The 24680-nt window shown below is 37.1% G+C and overlaps 1 protein-coding gene across 2 annotated transcripts in view; it reads left to right on the top strand.

Moving 5' to 3' along the window:
* The window catches only part of LOC121769144, an 80587-nt gene extending 63438 nt beyond the window's left edge, over positions 1–17149 (top strand). Inside the window, exons 2-3 of one of the 2 annotated variants that reach the window (XM_042165855.1) lie at positions 1523–2223; positions 16869–17149. In XM_042165855.1, coding sequence (XP_042021789.1) covers positions 1523–2223; positions 16869–16917 — 750 coding nt within the window. In that variant the 3' untranslated portion in view covers positions 16918–17149. Of the gene's footprint in view, positions 1–1522; positions 2224–14884; positions 14992–16167 lie in introns of those variants that run through there. The other variant, XM_042165854.1, reaches the window with a different exon arrangement.
* Positions 17150–24680: the final 7531 nt, after the last annotated feature.

The raw sequence follows: 24680 nt of genomic DNA, 5'->3' as shown, positions 1-24680 counted from the left end.
TTTTATTTTTATTTCCAACCAAATTCAATTAAAAAAACACACTTCATTAAAAATAAAATAAAATTACAACATAAAATAAAAATACAACTTAAAATTAAAAAAAATAAAAAAAGACATAATTAAGGGACGCGTTGAGATGCTCCCCAGGTCGCCGAACCGGAACCGGAACCACCCAATGTGTTGTACATGCTCCCCCAGTCGCCGAACGCGTTGAGATCCCACCCGCCGGAGCCGCCACCGCCGGAGTTTCCGTCGCCGAACATTTTGTGATGAGATGTTAGATGAAAATTGGAGAGGAAATGGAGGTGATTTGGGAAGAATAGATGTGTAGTTGTGTGTGAAATGAAGATGAATTAAGAGTATATATAGAGTAAAAAAATAAAAATAAAAAATGAAAAACGGCTATAAACGGTAATATTACCGTTTTTAATTTTTTTTATTTAATTTGATTTTTTTTTTTAAAAATGATTTATTGCGTCAGCTTGACGATGCCCACTCGCGGGCCGGCGAGTGGGAGTCACGCATGGCGCGGGGGAGCGCCACGTCGTCTCGGCGCGTGGCGAGACGTCTCGCCACTCGTCAAGCCGTGACGGAACGCGGAACGGGCTGGGGACGGGCTGGGGACGAGACGGGGCGCTGCAACGCGTCACGCCGCCGTCCCGTCCCTCCGTGATGGAATACGGGCCACCCGCGTGACGCGTTGCGGGTGGCCTTAGTCAAAAAAATTATACCCGTATTTATTAGTAAAAGTTAGTTAGTTGCATAATTAATTGAAATAAATGGTCATAGATGGTTGTTTAAAATATACTACTACTACTATTAGATTGAAATTTTATATTCAGGCATCTTATTCGAGTCGAATAAGAAGTAACTGACAAGCAAATACGTTATTTTTATGCTGCCCAAAGAAGCCTGCTGCCATGAAACCATGTTACCCACTTATTACTAATAATATAATAATATCATTTTTATGAGTACAAATTATCCAAATAGTGTATATAATTTTATTGACAGTTTATTCTTATGTTGTGGGGAAAAACACCGATACGGAGTATCAAATTTATCGCATAATTTTCGGTATACCGTGATTCTTGGTACAATATGATACGTATATTATTGAAAGATTTCGCTACAGTAATGTTACGAATTTTCAGATGCTGCGGCATACCAAATTTAAGTTTACATTGTCGCATATACACCGACATCAATATATAAAGTAAAAACTGAATAAACCATCAAATTCCTAATATCAAATATACATATATTATATATATTGGAGTATAATATAACTATATATCGGTATCGTGGTTATATTGTACAAAAATCCAATATGCTATGAAATTCTTGTACACCAAAAAGGCGGTACAATATTGATCATGTTGAAAATTTTAGTAAGGTAAATGTATAATTTTACTCATACCGATTTTTTGGTCCAATATACATGAGTATGACACTATCGGTACAATATATTATACCGATCCACTCCTACATATAAACTTACCATTGATTTTATGTAAATCAGATGTACCACAATTGCAACATGTCAATTGTGAGAAGAAGCGATCACGACTGCTACGACCACTACGAGTTGAAAGACTACAACAAGTTATTCAAATGCGACGGCTGCAAGATGAAAGGCTTCGGCCCGCGATACCACTGCGCTCCATGTGGCCGTGAGCTCCACAAAGAGTGCAGACACCCAAAGTCCACCATTCACCATGACTACTTTGGGGGCTCCATTTTCACCTTCCGTCGCGAACCCTACACCAAACTCGTCAGCCATAACCGTCGACAATTTTCCAAATGTTGTGACGCTTGTGGAAAGGATGTATGCGGCTTCAGCTACCGCTGCGAGGAAAACGACAAAGACTTGCACCCCTGCTGTGCCAACCTTGAGGAGAAGCTGCTCATCGACAACACCATTTTCAATCTTCAGTCCGATGTTTCCTCCAAGTGCATCCGATGCAAGAAGAAGAAGATTACTGACGGAGCAAGAGACGTACGAGGGTGGTCATACGTCTCAGCATGCGGTAAGTACCATTTCCACGTGTATTGCATGGCTGAATTGGTGCACGATGCATGCATGAGGTATGGTGAGGTTGGACCGGGAACTGGTGAGCTTGCTAGATCTAGCAGAGGCAGGGGGAGTCGTGCTCAAAAGATGCTTCAGATGATCAAATCGGTCGTCAAAATCATTTTGGCTGCTCTTTTGGGAGATCCTACCATGCTTATATCCAATGTCATTGTCGACTTGGTGTCGCGTAGTTTCTAGGACTATTTGTCAATCTGTATTTTGTGTTGTTTGAAATAATTATCCAAGACTTTCAGATTTGGAGGCTTCTCTTGTTTTCCCAAACTATTTTGTTTGTTCAGTTGTGTGGATTGTAATGAACAATTTTCATTTTGTTTTGTACAAACTTTAAATAGAAGTCATATTTATGTAGAAATTATCTAATTATTGCACGTGTTGCATACATCAAGCGTTTGTGTTATTATAGTAATTATTTGTTGCCTAAGTTAGTTGCTTCTCCGAATATCAAGCAATAAAGTGCAACGTGCAAAAGTTTATACTGTTGGGCTGGCTGTTTCAAATATGGCAACTTGAATAAGGAGATGTTGTAAGAAATGGTGTCACAAACATGTTACTTTTTCGGTTAAGAAACTTGCACCACTTTGTGTAGTTTTTAAAAATATCTTTCATCCACAACTCCTTCCTAACTAGTAACCAAAATTAAGTCATTTCTCATAGATTGGAGAAGAGAAAAAGAAAATGTTGTAAATAAAATGCTAGATTAAAGAAACACCTTTAGTGCTTGTTTATGAGAGTGACGAATATGGGCATTACCAAGTAGAAGGATCAAATGCTCCCTCTGTTTCCGTTGTAATGAAAGTCGACAACGAGGACAAGTTATAACTAGAAATGGAAAAACTGCTTCATAGTTTCTTATAGGGGTGAGCAAAAAAACCGAAAATTGAATATCCGAACCAAACCTAACCGGAATTTTGAAATTCGGTTCGGTTTTTTCAGTTCTGTTTTAAAAATACAAAAAATTCGGTTTTTCGGTTCGGTTCGGGCGGAAAAAAAACTGAAAAACCGAAAAACTGAATTATATTTTAAATATAATATTATATATATTTATTCTATTAATTTTATATATTATATCATATATTATATAATATATATTCTTCTAATATATTTTATATAATATGTATTATCTGTTTATTCTATTAATTTTATATTATATATTTATATTCAATATATAGAAAAATAAAATAAATTATATATATATATATATATAGGGTCTTGTTAGGTTGAGATTTTTAGCTTAATTGAGAATTAAGATGCATTTTCAGCCACTCATTTTGAAATGTCAACTACAAGTAGATTATATCAACTAAGGGTATTATCGTCATTTCATTTCAATAGCCAGAATATCAAATGTCAACAACTCGTATTAAAATGTCAACAACTAAAAAAAATTTATTTTATTTTTTTTAAAAAATTTTTAAAAAATTTTTTAAATTTTTTTTAATTTTTTAAATTTTCACGCGATGTCAACTACGATGTGTAGCCTGCACATCAAATGTCAATAGCCCTGCACATCAAATGTCAATAGCCTGCACATCAAATGTCAACAGCTTATAGTTGACATTATATGTGTATAGGTGATATGAATCATATATGTAGTTGACATTATATATGTGCAGTTGACATGAATTGTATATGTAGTTGACATTATATGTGTGTAGTTGACATGAATTGTATATGTAGTTGACAAAAAAATAAAAAAATAAAAAATCGAAAAAAAAATTTAAATTTTTTTAAAAAATAAAAAAAAATATTTATTAAATAAAATGTATGATGAAATTACCATTCTGCCCTTTCACAATTAATTAATGTAAAAATATTTTCCATGTGGTAAATTCTGGACCACTCATTTAATAAAAATGAGTGGCTAATAATGCATCTCAATTCTCAATTAGGCTAAAAAATCTCAATTGATCACAACCCTATATATATATATATATATATATATATATATATATATATAGAGTTGTGATCATATGATAACCCCTAAATCACGTAATAACCCTATAACCAAATCTGAACCACACATATTTTCTAATCTTGTGGTTGAGATTCAAACTTAGATTTACTTCATAAAAAAAGCGCGGAGGTAAATATGTCATTTCCCTCATTTAATTTCTGAATTTCGCCAAATATCACGTAAAATGATAAAATGATATATGTTAGGTTTATTGTATAGAATGATAGTTTTTCCGGATAAAATGATACTCTGAGTTGATAAAATGATACTTTTGACTGACTGATAAAATGATAAAATGATATATATTAGGTTTATTGCATAGAATGATAGTTTTGCCGGATAGAATGATACTCTGAGTTGATAAAATGATACTTTTGACTAACTAATAAAATGATAAAATGATATATGTTAGGTTTATTGCATAGAATGATAGTTTAGCCGGATAGAATGATACTATGAGTTGATAAAATGATACTTTTGACTGATAAAATGATAAAATGATACTTAAATAAGATTTTACGTATTTAAATGAACGAAATTTGTATATCATGGGAAATAAGATTTTACGTATAACTGAACCTCATACATACGTGTAACTGAACCTCATACATCTATATATCATGGGAAATAAGATTTTACGTATTTAAATGAGCGAAATTTGGATACGTAAATTTTATCATGAGCGAAATTCAGAAATTAAATAAGCGAAATGACATATTTACCCTCTGCGCCTTTTTTATGAAGGAAAGCTAAGTTTGAATATAGACCACGTGATTTTAAAAATGTGTGGTCCAGATTTAGTTATAGGGTTATTACGGAAATTGGGGTTATCATTATAATGCACCCCTATATATATATATATATATATATATATATATATTAATATATACTCCATATTTTTTTCGGTTTTTCGGTTTTTTTGAAAATTTTGGTTTATTTCGGTTTTGTTCGGTTTTTGAAGTTCGGCTTTTCAGTTTTTTGGTTTCGGTTTCTATTTTTCGGTTTTTGGGTTCGGTTCGGTTTGGATTTTGAACTAAATTTGATTTTACAAGTTTGGTTCGATTTTGGCAAAAAATCAAACCGAAACCCGAATGCTCACCCCTAGTTTCTTGGACAACATCACATATATAAAAAGTGAATTAGAGAGATGGTGAACATTTTCCTGATTGGACAATTTTGAAAAAAAAAGTGAATTTCCAACGGAAATGCCGTTGGCCAATCAGAACGCGCTACATCAACTACTCGCTGGCACGGACGTGCTCGATGCATCGAGCAGCGCCGCGCCAGCGGCAAGAGCGCAGCGGCGGACAGCGGTGCCGTGCCGCTGGCACGGACGGACGGACGGACAGCGTCCTGCTCACCGCTGCGGATGCTCTAAACATTATACTTTGTATCACTTCAGATTTAATTTAATTTTTTAATTCATTTATTTCAAAGTATAGTTCAGTTTTTCTCGTTTCATACCAACACGCAAATACACATATACATGCACATTTATATGCATCCAAAAGAATATTACTTAGTATTTGGCATTTGAAAAATTGTTTTAATAGGTAGTAATTTGCAGTTTAATTACCTATTTTGTGGAAAATATTAAGATGAAAACAAAATAACTATAGAGTAAACCAATGTACAAACAAATAAAATAAACACACATGTATATAATATCACTTTTTTTATTTACAAATACTAAAAGATGTCTAGTCACATCTTTGTACATCAACCATTGTATATTAATGGAAAATTGGTCAGAAAAATTATGAACTTTCACGAAAATTTGATATTTCCTACAATCTTTAAAAGTGGTCTTAAAAATCATCAACTTTTCAAATTATACGGATTTCTCACAATAAAGTTTCCGGCGTAAATTTGGCTACGTTGTATGCAAAAAAACCTATGTGTAATAGTCGGAGCTACATTCTATCTAGTAGGGAAGATGAAACTAATGATGATATGTATGCTCTAGAATTAGTATCAGCATTCCACGTAGGCAAAATTTACGCCAGAAACTTTATTGTGAAAAATCCGCACAATTTGAAAAATTGATAATTTTTAAAACGACTTTTAAAGATTATGGGAAATATTAAATTTTTGTGAAAATTCATGATTTTTGTGAATAATTTCCTTCTATATTAATACAGGAAATCGGTCACAAAAATCATGAACTAATACATGCATATTTATATGCATCCAAAAGAATATTGATTATTGGAAGACATTATGACGTGTGCCTAGGAAATAGCTCCCCCCTCTTTTCCTTTTTTTTTCTTTGAAATTTCATTATTTTCTTTTAATATTTATTATAAAATACTATAATCCACTTTTTCTTTCACACATATCACCCACACACAAATATATATGCATTCCAAAAGAAAATAATTGAAAAAAATTTATGACGTGTGATTTAAGCTACTACAGTACTTTTTTTGCTACTACTATATTTTTTTTCCTTTTTTTTCCTTCTTATTTTCATGAATATTTTTATTATTTAATTATATACTCCATTATAATTCAGTTTTTTTCCACTAATTCTTTCTGATGCAGAGTATTATTGCTCACAAGGCACACTCATACACAAATATGCATATGCAAATTTATATTTCTAGCATGTTTGACTTTGGAAACTTTAATATAGCTCTCTGTTTATCCATTTTCTTCTTCATTCTTCTTTCAGTTTTTCTTTTGCAATGCAGATGGTTGCAATTGGTCACACCAACACACAATTTAAATATTTATGCATTTAAAGGTTTAATTGCTACCTTTATTGCTAGTATTTTTTATTTAGTTTGCCAAAAAATACTACTCCCTCCGTCCCATAATAGATGGCATACTTGGGGATTGACACGTGATTTTAGGTAAAGTTGTTTTGTGTGTTAGGTGGAGAGAGAAGATAGTATATTTATATTAATGTGAGAGGTAGTTTTTTCTAAAAAAGAAAATGTGACATCTGTTGTGGGACAAACTAAAAAGAAAAGTGTGACATCTATTATGGGACGGAGGGAGTATAAGAGGAAATCAGTATCTCTCTCTCCTTTCCTTTATTTTTCTTCAAATTTGGCTATTTTCTTTTTGTAAGGCATTTTGCTTTTTGGGTCATTTTTTTATGTTTGTCCTATATTATATATTTATTTGTAAGGAACACAAGTCGATCAAATAAAATATTATACAATTTTTTATGTTTGTCCTATATTATATATTCAGAATTTGTAAGGAACACAAGTCGATCAAATAAAATAGTATACAAATTTGATATGTTATAATTCCAAATTCCATTTGGACGGCCATATATAATTTATTGATTAAGCTAACTTAAAATGATAAATATTAGTACTACTCCTACTTAGTATTTGGAAAAATTGTTTAAATAGGTAGTTTGCAGTTTAATTACCTATTTTGTGGACAATATTAAGATGAAAACAAAATAAAAACTACTTATAGAGTAAACCAATGTACAAACAAACAAAATAAACACACATGTATATAATATCACTTTTTATTTACAATTACTAAAAGATGTTTAGCCACGTCTTTGTACATCGACCATCGTATATTAATACAAAATTGGTCGGAAAAATCGTAAACTTTGACAAAAATTTGGTATTTCTTAAAATTTTTAAAAGTAGTCTTAAGCATCATCAATTTTTCAAATTGTGCGAATTTCTCACACTAAAAATTTGGCTAGGTTGAATGCCAAAAATCCTACGTATAACAGTCGGAGCTAAATTCCATCTAGTGGGAAGATGAAAATAATGATGATATAGATGCTCTAGAATTAGTATCGGCATTCCACGTAGGTAAAATTTACGCTGGAAACTTTATTGTGGGAAATCCGCACAATTTGAAAAGTTGATAATTTTTAAGACCACTTTTAAAGATTGTGGGAAATACCAAATTTTTGTGAAAGTTCAAGATTTTTCTGACAAATTTCCCAAACCTTTAAAAGTAGTCTTAAAAATTATCATATTTTCAAATTGTGCGAATTTCCCACAGTAAAGTTTTCAGCATAAATTTGGCTACGTTGAATGCCAAAAAACCTACGCGTAATAGTCAGAGCTACATTCCATCTAGTAGGTAAGATGAAACTAATGATGATATGAATGCTTTAGAATTAGTATCGGCATTCCACGTAGGCCAAATTTACGCCGGAAATTTTATTGCAGGAAATCCGCACAATTTGAAAAGTTGATGATTTTTAAGACCACTTTTAATGATTATGGGAAATACCAACTTTTTGTAAAAGTTCATGATTTTCCTGACCAATTTCCCTATATTAATAAAAGCAAACCTTCTTATTCTAGTATATGCAAACCATATAGTATACGTAATATGTTGATAGGCTAGCTAGACGCTAGTAGATGGTATATGTATACCGTATAAATAATATAGTACAGTATCTTCTTAGAACATCATTAACCCCGGCCTGGATTTAGGTTCCAAATCCCTTTTACGTCATCATTCTTCTAATTTTTTGGGTCAGACACAACTCCCATAACCTTGCAGGCCTTATCCATGTCACGACTATTAAATTGCACTATTCACAACTACCAACTATTTTAATTGTAAATAGAAAACGTTGAACTATTAAAATACGGAAAATTAATTGTTCAGTCGAAAAAAATGTTACAATCCTAGAAAATAAAAATTACAAATCTAGAAAAAAAAATATAGGAATAAATAAAGAGGATAGAGGTAAATAAAATTAGGAATTGGTGGATGAATGTTGAACAATTGATATATAAATAGGTAAATATTCGAAATTAAAAAAAAGAATAGGGGGTTCGGATCCGGCCAGAACATCCCATAACCCTAGGTCGGGCCGCAACCGGGCGCAGTCCCGGGACTCTCCCTCGTCCTTAGGCGCAACCTGAGCCGCAACTCCCCCCTCCAACGCTGCATGTTGCTGGCCGGGACCAAGGTGCGGTCCGACCCACAGCGTTATTGATGCTCTTATGCTTCGGGAGCTTCGGCGCTGGCCCCCAAACTCTATTAAAATCATCGTCATCCCTACGTTGATCAATGACAAATGGCGGTGGCGGTGGGGAAGGTGATACAACCAGGTTGTTGAACACAATGTATGGACTCAAGTTACGCACATAGGACATGAAATGATTATTTTGTAGGGACACGAAATGATTACTTTTAATCATCAAGTTGTGATTTTCGCGACATTATCAAGTTGTACATTGAACACGTTTTGTACAGACTCAGGTTATCACGTTTAGTCAATAGTCACAGTCAATTTTTGAGATTTTGTTAAAATCGAATAAAAAAGTAGACTAAATCAATAAGTCTAGACTAAAGGGCAGTTCGGTTTGATAGATAAAATAGTAGCGATATTGAGTACGGGATAAGTTGAGATGGACTTTGTCTATGATTAAATTAGTACAAATTTAAACTTATATCCTAAGACTTTTAGATTTGGAGGCTTTTCTGATTTTCCTAAACTATTTTTGCTTGTACAGTGGTGTGGATTGTAATGAACAATTATCATTCGTATTGTACAATTTTTTAATAGAAGCTATATATATGTAGAAGTTTATCTAATTATTGCATGTATTGCATATATCAAGCGTTGTGTTATTATAATTACTAAGTTAGGCACTGGTTGGGTTGTGCATGAGAGTGGAAATGCTGAGTGAATGGACAAGCAGGCTGACCTGCGGCCGTTGTTGGCATACTAGTGTGAAGCGTGATCGCACGCAACCTATGGGCACTGATTTGAAGCAGCGTGTGTGGCGAATGCCTCGTAACAGTGGGCTCGCGAGCCAAAGAAAACACTAATACCAACGTTGTGGCGTTGCGAAGATTTAACTTGCGCTAAATAGGTTGTTTCAAGTCGACAACACCTTGGTCAATATAGTTCCGAATAAGCTTTCTAGTAGATTGTTGCATCTTGGAATAACATGCCCACATAATTCTCATAAAAACTAGTGTCAAATTGTGTTAGGGTTGAACTAGTACTCTAATTAGCCAACTAGTGGTTGGAATGGAAGTAGGCATGTATTGTTGGGCAATGGATCTATAGGAGTAAAAGAAATAAGCCTAGTTGGAGTTAGGCTTGCACAAGGGTCGGAACCCGCCGGTTCCGGGCCCGAACCGGCGGGTCAAGGGTCGAAAAATTCGCGAACCTGAACCGGCCCGCCTAGCTCCCGGCTGTTCCGGTTCAGGTTCAAAAAACCGGCGGGTTACGCGCCGGTTCAAAACCGGCGGTTTTCGGCTCGAACCGCCGGTTCCGGGCCCGAACCGGCGGGTTGACGATTTTTTTTATTTTTATTTTTTTGCATTTTTAAACTTTTCAATTTTAATCAAATTACATTACACTTTTCAAGTTTGCTTTTGTATGCAATGTGAGTAAATAAAATTGAAAAAAATACGGCTAAAGTTGCAATTTTATTGAAATTGCATATTTACAAATTACACGTTACAAGTTACAACAATTACAAATTGAAAACATATGGCGGTCTTGAAGTCTTAAACAAAATTTAAATACAAATGAGACTACTAGTGAAGAACTAATTACAAATGACAAGAAACGACGTTGAAGTTCTTAAACGTATAAGTGTATTATATATATACTCTTAACCGGCGAAGAAGATCTTTCTACATAACTAAATTAAGGACACCTTTAGCAATTCAACTTTAAATGTTGAGTTTCGTCTAACAATCAACAATTATAGTAGAATTGTCAAAAGTTTCCCTCATTAAGCCGTATAGAGAAATATACTTCATCGACTAGAGTATATACAAATACAATTATGCAATTGTATTTGCATATTTTTAAAGTAGGAATTAATGGGAAAAAAAGAAATAAAAGAAAAAGGACTTGAGCTCAACCGGCGGTTCAACCTCAAAACCGGCGGTTTTTCCACGAAACCGGCGGGTTGGTCCACGGTTTTCCGACACAAACCGCCGGTTTCTGACCTCACCTAGCCCCCTACGCCTGAAAAGCTTCCGGAACCGGCGGAAACCGGTCGGAACCGCCGGTTCAAACCGGCGGTTTTCCTCCAAAACCGGCGGTTTTCGCCCAAAACCGGCGAACCGCCGGTTCATACCTATCCCTACTTTGAACCCCTACGAACCCTAGCCGTTCGACCCTTTGAACCGGCGGTTCGAACCGCCGAACCGCCGGTTTTGAACCGCCGGTTCACGGTTCAAGTTATGCCCGAACCTGAACCGGCCCTTATGACCCTCCGACCCTTCAGCCGGTTCAACCCGCCGGTTCCGGGCCCGGTTCCGGTTCATGAACCGGCGGGCCCGAACCGGCGGTTAACCGGCGGGCCGGGCCGGATTGTGCATGCCTAGTTGGAGTTATAGGTTCTTGGACGTGCCAAAGATGAATGAGATAATAAGTTATAGTAGTATTATTTCTCAATGAATTAAAGATTACATAAACTTTCAATTTATAGAATACATAACTAGACTCAATAAAGATAAAGATCGTATAAAGATAGCTAATTAAAATAAAAAATATGCTAAATCAAATAAAACTAATAAGACATGTTGGAGATTATTATGATGTGATCTTGGGCGAGATTTGGTGGCTCGAGGGACATATCAACTCCACCACAGAAGAAAAACATCTTATCTTCAAGGTGGCATATAATGAATAAGCCACATCGTTCTTGGATATTTGTGCTAATCCATCGGGTTGATCATGCAAAATGGGACCATCTTTTGACTGATGTAGAGTGTATGTTAAATTTAATTTAATGGTATGATATAATTGAATTTACTATAGTTTGGGCATGTTTATGTTTTAATTTATTTTAAATATCGACGTTTAGGAAATTCGTTTGTGTTCGGTATGCTTGAATTACCACTCCCAATATCTTGAATATCTTCAAAATAATGGTATGACTTTATTAATTCTGTCATAGTATGAGCATGCATGTTTAGGTTGAAACTAGAGTTTCCGATTGGTTGTTTGTTTTATAAACATGACTAATAGTATTAGATTTATTTATTTAGTAATACTCCCTCCGTCCCACTTAATGAGTCTCATTTGAGTTCGGCACGAGTTTTAAGAAATGTAAAGGAAAGTTGGTGAAAAAAATAATGGAATGTGGGTCCTACTTTTATATATTAATTTTGTAATAAAATGTGAGTGGAAAAATGTTAGTAGAATGTGAGGCCTATTACTATATATGGAATATTCTGACCGAGACTCTAAGAGCATCCACAACCGTGCTCTTGCCAGCGGCACGGTTGTGGGCCCGACCCCACTTTTTCTGCTTGCTCTCTGGCAAGAGCACAACACCCACAGCTGTGCTCTTCCGCAAGGACGAACACAATTAATTTAAAATTCAATTACACAAAAACATTTCCATAATAATAAAATTCATTAAAAAACCACAATAAATATTACAAATTACAAATAAAATAAAAAAGACATAATTAAAATCCTAAAAATTAAAAATTACATAATTAAAATCCTAAAAATTAAAAATTACATAATTAAAATACTAAAAATTAAAAATTACATAATTAAACTCTTAAAAATAAAAAATTACATGATTATTGGCTAATATTACCCGAGGAAGACTACGCATTCGGCGGCACCAACCCCAATTGTTTTTTGAGACCCAATATCATGTCCTCGTGCGTTTGAAGTTGCGTGGGGGTCATAGTTGACCTATCGGCCATATTGAGTTGGGCCAAAAGGGCCCACAACGAGTTGTTCGGGGGTGGAGGTGGAACATAGGGTGCGGGTTCGGGGGCGGGGGCCGATGGAGTCGCGGAGCGCCGGCGGTCGGCCGCCGTCTTCTTCCTTCCTTGCGGTCGGCGTTGGGCGACGCTTGGTCCAGCGTCGGGGCTACCCAAGTTAGCTCCGGCGAGTTGGCTAGCCACTTCTTCGGAGCCGGAGTCGGATAGGGATACCGACCTTGACCGTTTGGAGGAGCCGCTCGAGGAGGATGTTACGCCTCCCATATACCTCGGGTGGAACCGCGTTTCCTGCCAAACGTTGAGGTACGTTGAGGTACTTGAACGACTTTCTTGCCAAAGTGTAAAAAACGGTAATAAACGGTTATAATTTTTTTGGGAAGTGATTTTTTTTATCTGTTTTTTAATTAAAAACCGATTTTAAATTTTAAAAAAAATTTAAAGGCAACGGCATAAATTTAAAGGCAACGGCTATGCCGTTGCCCAATCGCCGCGCGACACGTCAGTTGTTCGCTGGCGCGGCGCGAGCGCAGCGGCGGCGAGACACATCCGTTCCAGCGGCGCGGACGGCGGTGGCGACGGCTGCCACCGTTGCGGATGCTCTAAAGTGGAACACCTAAAAATGGTAAACTGCGACTGCTAAAGTGGGACGGATGGAGTATTTGATATGTGTGTGTCTTTTTTGTATGAAAGAGTGGGCAGGAGATGCAATTGAATTGATTACAATTTAAAGGGTAATTTAGTAGTAATACGAATTAATTTCATTCAATTCTTTTATTTTATTTATAGTTATTAAACATATGAATAAAATCAGTTATCTTGTGTATATCAAGCAAGAGAATTGTCTGTCCATTCTTATACCTTTATTTCCTACATTCAATCAATTCAACTCTTATTTCACTTTATTATGCCAACTTTGGATTTAAATGTTGAAATGAAATTATAATAAACTAATGTTATAATCTGAATTCAGTTTTCAAAGCCGACCTAAAAATCTAAAATTTGTAGAAAATTCAAACTGATTCTAACCGAAAAATCCGACACATATTATGAATATTATGAATAGAATATTGATTTGGTTCGGACAAAATATTCAGATTTCAAGTATTTTACAAATTGTTTGCAATACAACTTCATCTCCTTTCAACGTTCCAGCTAAAAGAGCAAATTTTATATCGCAGCAGAAATGTGTTATAACTGAGAAATTACCGATTATTTTAAAAAGTATCTAAAAAGACAAATAAACACCTTTAGTCCAATTTACCGATAGGGACCAAATTATTTATAAAAAAAAAGAATCTAAAACTGAAATTGCCATTTTCCCAAACACACGTCAAAATGAGATAATGGAGAGAAATTTCATCGAAAATTCTTCTATTGCCGACCAAACAGATATTAATTAGATCAATTAATCAAAGACATTGATCATACTATATTAATTTACATAGAAATTACAATAGAAATTTCTGATGCACACATACGTGTATACATTATACACTCTACAAATAAAGATATACTAAGTAATAGTGTCTATCCAAAGTACGACTAGGATCAAAGTAGGCAACATATATCGTCTATTATTTAAAACTCGATTATTGCACATAATACAACTGACGTCTATTAGTAAAAAATCAATTAGGTAACTGAGTGTGACAAAGAATTTTCGTAGATGATTTGATAAAGGTATGGGATTTCAAAACACTAATTTTATATTTGAAGTAGGTACGATGAAATTGAGAGAAATGCTAATTTATTAAATTTATATAATGAGATGTGTTATAATTATGGCTTATTTTGAATTTCTTGTTTAAATAGTATATAAAAAATATTAAAACATGTTAACAAATTGGTAATTATTAAATTCAATAAACATAAAATATTAATTTATAGCAATATATAATGTGACTAAGATTAATTAACTCGGAAGTTATCAATCAAGTAGTACCAAACCACGCCATGTTATACGTATACATAAATCTGTTACCAAAGTCGTGGCTAATCTACGATTGACAATTGTTTTATAAATTTATTAGATTAAGTTAAGTCTTGTTAACCAAGTTTCATGAAATTACATATAATTTCAAAAAATATGAAGTTGACAGTCTTTAATTTGACGCGTTTATATAAGTCTATATAAACTCGAACACATTCTAAACTTTAATACAGCATTGGAGATTTAATTATGATCACAGATGTTATTAACATATATAGTTCTTATCACCCAATACTCTACATTGAAGAAGGCTGATCTACGCTGAGAATTATCTTCAAATCAACACAGGTAATTTAAATCAAGTTGCTTTTTTTTTCTTTGTCATTTCTCCTCAGCTTATTATGAAATCTATTGATTGACAAATCTTAACGCTGTGATTAATTCAACAAATTAAATATGTTTTTTCTGATCGATTAGTTTTGGTGAGGCTCTTATATTATTTCGCATGCCAGATATATGTGTAATCAACATAATTTAACGTTTAATCAGAAAAGTTTGGCCTAGTCTCAAATACTTCAAACCATTGATTTCAATTAACTATGTAAATATCTATCTCCAGAAAAAAAAAATCGTTACCTTAGGAGAATTTTGAGTAGGATGCGCTTATTGAAGAATATGTAATTGCCAATTTAATTATAAAAAATTAAACACAAAGCAACATCGTTATCTTTGAACTTTTTGGAATTAGGGAATATTTAAATTCACACGTATCTCCACGTCAAGCCATGTCCCTCAAATTTCGGAGAACCGTCTAAAAAATTATACTATAGATTTAAATATACTTATTTGCCTTTAGTGTGACTGTTAGTATTAGTTGGTTAAAGTTGATCTAAGTGGGATATACTATGTGAGCACAACTATCGTTTGACGCACATTTAGTAGTATTTATTTTGATTTATATATTTAGTTTGATCCTTATACATTAAAAATGTTATTGAAATTTTTAATTTCAAAAAATTCATAAAAATCAAAGCTCGATTTGCTCATTTTCTCTGTAATTTCAAATAAATTAATAAGATGACAAATCAAGCTTTGATTTTTATGAATTTTTTAAAATTAAAAATTTCAATAACATTTTTTAATGTTTTAGAATCAAACTAAGTATATAACTCAGAACGAATAACGCAAAACGTGCGTTGAACGAGAGTAGTGCTCACATAAGAAGTCACATAAGGTATGTAACATATTATTCCTCATATAGCTATTATGTTTTAATATACTAGGTTGAATGTTTATTAAGCGTTGAGCCAATTATGTTTTAATATACTAGGTTGAATGTTTATTAAGCGTTGAGCCAAATAAGAACTAATTAACTAAATTGGATTTACCCACTTGATATCACTTATATTGTTATCATTATCGTTACAATTTTATCTAAATAGTTTTTTAGTTTATTGAGCAATCTATTCTTATGGTGTGTACACCAAAGAAATCTGATGCAATCATGAAAATTGTGTAAATCAGATGTATCAGAATTGCAACATGTCAATTGTGAGAAGCAGCGATCACGACTGCTACGACCACTACGAGTTGAAAGACTACAACAAGTTATTCAAATGCGACGGCTGCAAGATGAAAGGCTTCGGCCCGCGATACCACTGCGCTCCATGTGGCCGTGAGCTCCACAAAGAGTGCAGACACCCAAAGTCCACCATTCACCATGACTACTTTGGGGGCTCCATTTTCACCTTCCGTCGCGAACCCTACACCAAACTCGTCAGCCATAACCGTCGACAATTTTCCAAATGTTGTGACGCTTGTGGAAAGGATGTATGCGGCTTCAGCTACCGCTGCGAGGAAAACGACAAAGACTTGCACCCCTGTTGTGCCAACCTTGAGGAGAAGCTGCTCATCGACAACACCATTTTCGATCTTCAGTCCGATGTTTCCTCCAAGTGCATCCGATGCAAGAAGAAGAAGATTACTGACGGAGCAAGAGACGTACGAGGGTGGTCATACGTCTCAGCATGCGGTAAGTACCATTTCCACGTGTATTGCATGGCTGAATTGGTGCACGATGCATGCATGAGGTATGGTGAGGTTGGACCGGGAACTGGTGAGCTTGCTAGATCTAGCAGAGGCAGGGGGAGTCGTGCTGAAAAGATGCTTCAGATGATCAAATCGGTCGTCAAAATCATTTTGGCGGCTCTTTTAGGAGATCCTACCATGCTTATATCCAATGTCATTGTCGACTTGGTGTCGCGTGGTGTCTAGGGCTATTGATTCATATGCATCGAGTAGTGGACAAAAAATGAGTCATGATGTGTTTGAGTGATTGCAACTATTTTTCTATTTTGTGTTATTTGAATTAGTTATCCAAGGCTTTTAGATTTGGAGGCTTTTCTGATTTTCCTAAAGTATTTTACTTATACAGTGGCGTGGATTGTAATGAACAATTATCATTCGTATTGTACAATTTTTTAATAGAAGCCATATTTATGTAGAAGTTTATCTAATTATTGCATGTATTGCATATATCAAGCGTTGTGTTATTATAATTACTAAGTTTGGCAGTGGTTGGGTTGTGCATGAGAGCGGAAAGGCTGAGTGAATGGACAAGCAGGCTGACCTGCGGCCGTTGTCGGCATACTAGTGTGAAGCGTGATCGCACGCAACCTATCAGCGCTGATTTGAAGCAGCGTGTGTGGTGAATGCCCCGTAACAGTGGAGAGCTCGCGTGCCAAAGAAAACACTAATACCAGCGTTGTGCGGTTGCGAAGATTTAACTTGCGTTGAATAGGTTGTTTCAAGTCGACAACACCTTGGTCAATATAGTTCCGAATAAGCTTTCTAGTAGATTGTTGCATCTTGGAATAACGTGCCCACATAATTCTCATAATAACGAGTGTCAAATTGTGTTAGGGTTTAAGATGGACTAGTACTCTAATTAGCCAACTAGTGGTTGAGATGGAAGTAGGCATGTATTGTTGAGCAATGGATATATAGTTGGAGTAAAAGAAATAAGCCCAGTTGGAGAGTTAAAGGTTCTTGGACGTGCCAAGATGAATGAGATAATAAGTAATAGTAGTATTATTTCTCAATGAATTAAAGATTACATAGACTTCTAATTTATAGAATACACTACTAGACTCAATAAAGATAAAGATTGTATAAAGAAAGCTAACTCAAATAAAATTAATAAGACATGTTGGAGAATATTATGATGTGATCTTGGGCGAGATTTGGTGGCTCGAGGGTCCTATCAACTCTACCACAAAAGAAAAACATCTTATCCTCAAGGTGGCATATAATGAGTAAGCCACGTCGTTCTTGGATATTTCATCAAACGCCTTAGATGTTGCCCGGAGTTGATAATCAATGTGTGACACCTTCCTCCGTTTCTTCCGCATAGTATTTTGGAGCCAATTGTGGATGAGCGAGAATCAAAAACTCTGTAGGATCATCTCTAGAGAATCGAGTGGCAGCCACACAAATCCCAGAAAGTAGCGATCTTCAACCCATGCTAGGGTTTATGCCCAAACATGGCGCATCAATGCGCAGAGGAATCAAGTGCTCACCAGCAGCTAGAGTTTGGTTCCAATCTTAACAAGTGGCAATCACTAACACAAGGCAAATTTTCTTGCTCTGGCAAAAGACTTCATAGCCTCAATATAGGATGACATGGGAGGTGTTGTATACCATGGATCTTTTGTAGGCTTTTACATCGTGGCTAACAAACTCATACTCCTTATCGGTTATTGTCATTATGGATACCAACGTCGCTAGGATTAGGCCATCCACAACGCTGCCACTATACCGTCCCTTAAAACACTATTTGCGGGCCTAACTGTACTTTTTCACTCCATCACTTAACTAAGGGACAGAACCTGCAACCCTCCGTCCCTTAACCGTCCCTTAAATTACTATTCATTCAATTTCATTTTTTTATTTTTTCCCAACAAATTCAATTAATAAAAACCATACTTCATTCAATATAAAATAAAATTACAATATAAAATTCATTAAAAATTAAAAAAACATAATTAAAAATCCTAAAAAAATAAAAAATACATAATTTAATTTCCTCCGCCAAAGTTAGCCCAAATGTGCTCCATTAGATCATCTTGGAGTTGGGCGTGGGTGGTAGAGTCACGTGTCCTTGCCCGAATAGACAATCGTTCTTGTATAGACGGATGCACTCCACTTCGAGGCGGACTACTTGCGGTTGAGCTTCCAGTGGCTTCGGGGTCAAACCAATTTCCCGCCTCGGGTCCTTCGTCTTGGACAATCATGTTGTGCAAGATGATGCACGTATACATGATGTCTACCATGCTCTCCATGAACCACGTACGAGCCGAGGCTTTGATAATGTTGAAGCGAGCTTGGAGAACCCTGAACGCCCGCTCCACATCCTTCCGAGCAACCTCCTGCTTCTGCGCAAAAAGCGTCTGCTTTGCGTTCACAGTCCTAGCGCACGTCTTCACGAAGGTTGGCCACTTCGGGTAGATGCCGTCGGCAAGATAGTACCTCATTTTATAGCGCCAGTTGTTAGCCGTGAAGTTGATGGTCGACGCTTTACCATCCAAAACTTCGGCGAAGAGGTCGGATTGGTGAAGCACGTTTATGTCGTTGTTCGAGCCGGGGACCCCGAAGTACGCATGCCAGATCTATAGCCGGTAGTCGGCGACGGCCTCGAGTATAACGGTGGGGTGGGTGCCTTTGCGGCCGCTCGTGTACGAGCCCCTCCACGCCACTAGGCAATTCTTCCATTACCAGTGCATGCAGTCGACGCTGCCAAGCATCCCGGGGAAGCCATGCACTTGTTCGTGAAGGCGGAGCAGGAACTGGCAATCTGTCGTGCTTGGCTTCCGGAGAAATTCGTCGGTGAAGGTTGCCAAGACGCCTTTGCAGAATTGGAGCAAGCACATTCTCCCAGTGTTGTCTCCAACGTGAAGGTATTCGTCGAACACATCCGTCATTTGTCCAGTCGCAAGCTGACGGATTGCTGCAGTACATTTTTGTAGCGTCGTGTGGCTGGGACGGCCGACGGCGTCGAACCGTTCTTGGAAGAACTCTTCCCGAGCCGCCAATGTATTTGCAATGTGGAGAAAAAGCGGTCGCCGCATGCGGAAACGGCGACGGAAGTAGATATCTCCCCACACCGGATTATCGCAGAAGTAGTCGCGGACTAACCTTGCGGCGGCTTCCTCCCGGTTAAGATGGATATAAGCCCGGGAGCGTCTTTGGGGCGGCGCGGCTTCCTTCGTCTCCCGGCGTCGATCTTCTTCAAGTGATTCTTCCATCATTTGACGCATTTGCTCATATGGATCCATGAGATCGCTTAAATTTGGGAGAAGAATGAGAGATGATTTGAGGTGAAAATTGGAGAGGAAATGGAGATGAATTTGGAAGAATAGATGTGTAGTTGTGTGTGAAATGAGGATGAATTATGAGTATTTATAGAGTAAAAAATAATAAAATAATAAAAAAATTGAAAATGGCTCTTTTAAACGGTAACATTACCGTTTCACTTTTTAAAATTTTAAATTTTTTATTTAATTTGATTTTTTTAAAAAAAATTAATTATTGCGTCAACGTGACGATGCCCACTCGCGGGCCGGCGAGTGGGCGTCACGCATGGCCTGGGAGCGCGCCGCGGCACTTGGCGAGCTGGCCCGCGTTCCGTCCCTGCGGAACGGGTATCGTGACGCGTTGGTGACGGGCTGGGGACGAGACGGGTCACGCCACCATCCCGTCCCTGCGTGACGGTTTTCAGGCCACCCGCGTGACGCGTTGCGGGTGGCAGGAGTGTGCCTTTCACGTGCGGAGCGTGTGCTTTTCTCACGTGGCAGCTCTGACTGTACCACGCTTGACGACGTGTCAAGCCACTTGGATTGCTGACTTTGCGGTGGTATAAAAAGATTAAGTTTGGGCGAGGGACAAGCCCAAGCACCAAGCCCAAAGACCACCCAAAGACCAATTGTCAAGATTCAAGTCCAAGTCCAAGTCCAAGTCCAAGTCCAAGATCAAGATCAAGATCAAGATCAAGATCAAGATCGGGATCGGGATCGGGATCTGGCCCGAGGCTCGCGACCGCGACCACGAGCACGAGCACGGGCTCGGGCTCTGGCGGGCGGCGGCGTGCGTGTGCGCACGTGTGGGCTCTTTCACCCATCTTGGTCCACTATAATTATTAAGTAACATAAAGTCACTTAATTTAAAAACATTAAAAGATGTGTTAATCATCCAATGTGGGATAATTAACACTAGTTAATTATTTCCTAAGCTCCAACTCCAAGCTTTAATTAAAACCTAATTATGCCCAACTTTAATCCACTATTTCTCACTCACCGGAAATCGGATTTGAGAAAGTGAATATACTACATTTATCTACGTAAAACGTAGATCGACGCTATGTCATTTAATTTCACAAAATTAAATGTCTCGTCACATTTATTATTTAGTCAAAATCCATTGACCGGGCATATTTAATCCATGATTTTTACAATCCCCCGCATGAGTGGAAATAGCCGAATGCATATGCATGCAGACACAAGCTCAACCCTCGAGAGGTATATAAGCATAAGGATAGGTAGTTGTTGGCTTTGAACCTTCCATAGTCGACACCACCGGATACACAGGCGGCTTAGTAGCGCGATGCTTTGAACTAATCCCCCACGGTGTGCACCGAGACAATGGTGTTAACGCTTAAACACCTCAACCTCATCCGTTCTCACGTTTTGTGTCCATTGCGGTCTTGGATACCACTTTGGATTCATAAGTGTGTTTTATGAAGCGACCACACTTCGCACTTACATAGGTGATTCTTAGTCAAGTACATTGCCATACTTGGTATCTTTGAGAACTCCATCTCTTTGAGATCCTTAAGAACCATTAAAACTCATAGACTAGCCTTTACCACTAGGCAAGTTCTCTAACACTCTATTGCTCACTAGGGAATAGATATAGTTGAGTGTTTCTTATGAACTCTCATAGCTTAGTTGTCCCTTTGAACCAAGTTCTTGGGATCTCCAGTCATCATGGTTGGGTTACCACTATGATAATTCTTTAGTTTGTGAATTTCAAACCCATTCCCTCTAGCAACTTGTTCATTTGATCACGGTTTAACCCTTTGGTTAGCGGATCCGCTAGATTATCTATTGACTTCACATAGTCAATTGTAATCACCCCTGTTGTGATCAAATGTCTCACGGTGTTATGTCGTCGACGTATATGTCGAGACTTACCATTATAGAAGCCATTGTTTGCCCTTCCAATAGCTGCTTGGCTATCGCAGTGGATCAGCACTGGTGGCACTGGCTTAGACCAACATGGAATATCTTCAAGGAAGTTCTTAAGCCACTCGGCTTCCTCACCCGCCTTATCTAAGGCAATGAACTCCGATTCCATTGTTGATCGGGCTATACATGTCTGTTTTGTGGATTTCCACGATACAACACCACCCCCAATAGTGAAGACGTATCCACTTGTTGAAAGTGAGTCTCTATTATCAGATATCCAGTTCGCATCACAGTACCCTTCAAGTACCGAGGGGTATCTCGAGAAGTGTAGCCCAAGATTTTGAGTATGTTTTAAATATCTCAAAACCCTCACAAGAGCTCGCCAATGCTCTTTGCTTGGATTGCTCGTGTAACAACTCAACTTGTTCACGGCACAAGCAATGTCAGGTCGAGTGCAATTAGTCAAGTACATAATGCACCCGATGACCCGTGCATACTCTTCTTGTGCAACGGGCTTGCCTTTGTTTTTGCTCAAGTGAACGTCGAGTTCAATTGGAGTCTTAACCGGCGCGCCATCATAGGCTTTGAATTTATTCAATATCTTCTCAACATAATGTGATTGTGTTAAGATGATTCCATCAGACGTTCTTAGAATCTTCATTCCAAGAATTACATCTGCTAGACCCATGTCTTTCATGTCAAAGTTTCTCTTTAACATGGCCTTTGTATCGTTAATTACTTGAGTGTTACTACCCAAGATTAACATATAATCAACGTATAGACATACTATAACATGGTCGTTATTAGTGCTCTTGATGTAGACACATTTGTCACACTCATTGATTTTAAACCCATTTGATAACATCACATTATCAAACTTCAAGTGCCACTGCAATGGCGCTTGTTTCAATCCATATAGAGACTTTACGAGCTTGCATACCTTTTTCTCTTGTCCAGGTACTACAAACCCTTCGGGTTGCTCCATATATATTTCATCTTCTAATTCACCATTTAGAAACGCGGTCTTTACATCCATTTGATGAATCTCAAGATTGTGCAATGCAGCAATAGCGAGAAGCACTCGGATAGATGTAATCCTTGTTACAGGTGAATATGTATCGAAGAAGTCATGTCCTTCCTTTTGTTTAAAACCCTTTACTACTAATCGGGCTTTATACTTATAAACTGTTCCATCGGCCTTAAACTTTCTTTTAAGGACTCATTTGCATCCTAAAGGTTTAGCACCTTCGGGCAAATCAACCAACACCCACGTGTGGTTTAGCAAAATTGAATCAATTTCGCTTTGAACAGCTTCTCTCCAATGCAGCCCGTCTGGGCCAGCAAAAGGCTATTTTTATCGATGTTGGTTCTTCATCCAACATGAAAGCAATGTAGTCAGGACCAAATATTTTTGGTGTTCTGACTCTATTACCATGTCTTAGTACTGTATCTTTTGGATCGGGCCTTGCACGCTTGCGCGATTCAGGTTCCGCATCCGCTGATTTAGAACTAGTGGCTTCTTCTTCCACTGGTTTAGAACTAGTGGCTTCTTCAATTCTTGTTTCAGAATTGGTTGAGACTTTTTCCTTGTCTTTGCAAGGAAATGTATTTTCGAGAAATACAACATTCCTCGACTCAATTGTTGTTCCTACTGTGATAGTCGATATTTCAGACTTGTGAACAACAAATCGATATGCACTACTGTTAAGTGGATATCCAATGAAGATGCAATCAACCATGTTAGGTCCGATTGTAACTTCTTTGGGTGGAGGAACCATCACCTTTACCAAACACCCCCACACTTTGAGGTATTTGTAGGATGACTTCCTTCCCTTCCACAACTCATAAGGAGTAACATCTTTTTCTTTGAGAGGGATTTTATTCAAGATATAGTTGGCTGTCAAAACAGCTTCCCCCCACATGTTATGTGGTAATCCTGAAGTCAGAAGCAGAGCATTCATCATCTCTTTTAGAGTTCGATTTTTGCGTTCTGCAACACCATTAGATTGTGGTGAATATGGTGCAGTCATTTGATGGATTATACCACTTGCGTTGCATAATTCCTCAAACAGGGCTACATATTCGCCTCTTCTATCGCTTCGAATCGATTTGATTTTACAACCAAGTTGATTCTCAACTTCGTTCTAATAATTTTTGAACGCTTCTATTGCTTCATCTTTACTTCTTAAAAGATAAATGTAGCAATACCTTGTGCAAACATCTATGAAAGTGATAAAGTACTTTTTACCACCTCTAGTTTGCACCATCTTTAAATCACATACGTCCGTGTGAATTAATTCAAGGGGTTTTGTGCTTCGTTTAACCGAGTGAAACGGCAACTTAGTCATTTTTGCTTCAAGACAAATTTCACATTTATCTTGGATATCCAATTCATTAGTCTTTAGTAAATCTAAGTTTACTAATCTTTTAATGGCTTTTGAATTTACAGGTCCCAATCTACAATGCCATAAATTTGAACACTCAGTCAAGTAAGAGGAAGTAGATGTTTTTTTCTTATTAGCCAAAGGCTTAGCAACACTGCGAGTCGTCACACTAAGTTTGAAAAACCCATCGGTTACATAACCTTTTCCGAGGGATTTTCCAAACTTATACAAAGCAAACCTATCAGACTCAAATACAAGTTTAAACCCCTTATTAACTAGTATTGATCCTGACACTAGGTTCTTGCGGATGTCCGGGACATGCAGCACATCCTTCACTGTTATTGTGACGCCAGACGTCATCATGAGGATCACATTTCCGATGCCGAGGACTTCGGAGGATGCTTGATTCCCC

Source organism: Salvia splendens, chromosome 15, assembly GCF_004379255.2.
Source record: "Salvia splendens isolate huo1 chromosome 15, SspV2, whole genome shotgun sequence".
Taxonomy (NCBI): domain Eukaryota; kingdom Viridiplantae; phylum Streptophyta; class Magnoliopsida; order Lamiales; family Lamiaceae; genus Salvia; species Salvia splendens.
The sequence above is the reverse complement of the archived record's forward strand: the minus strand, read 5'-3'. Positions and strand labels throughout refer to the sequence as shown.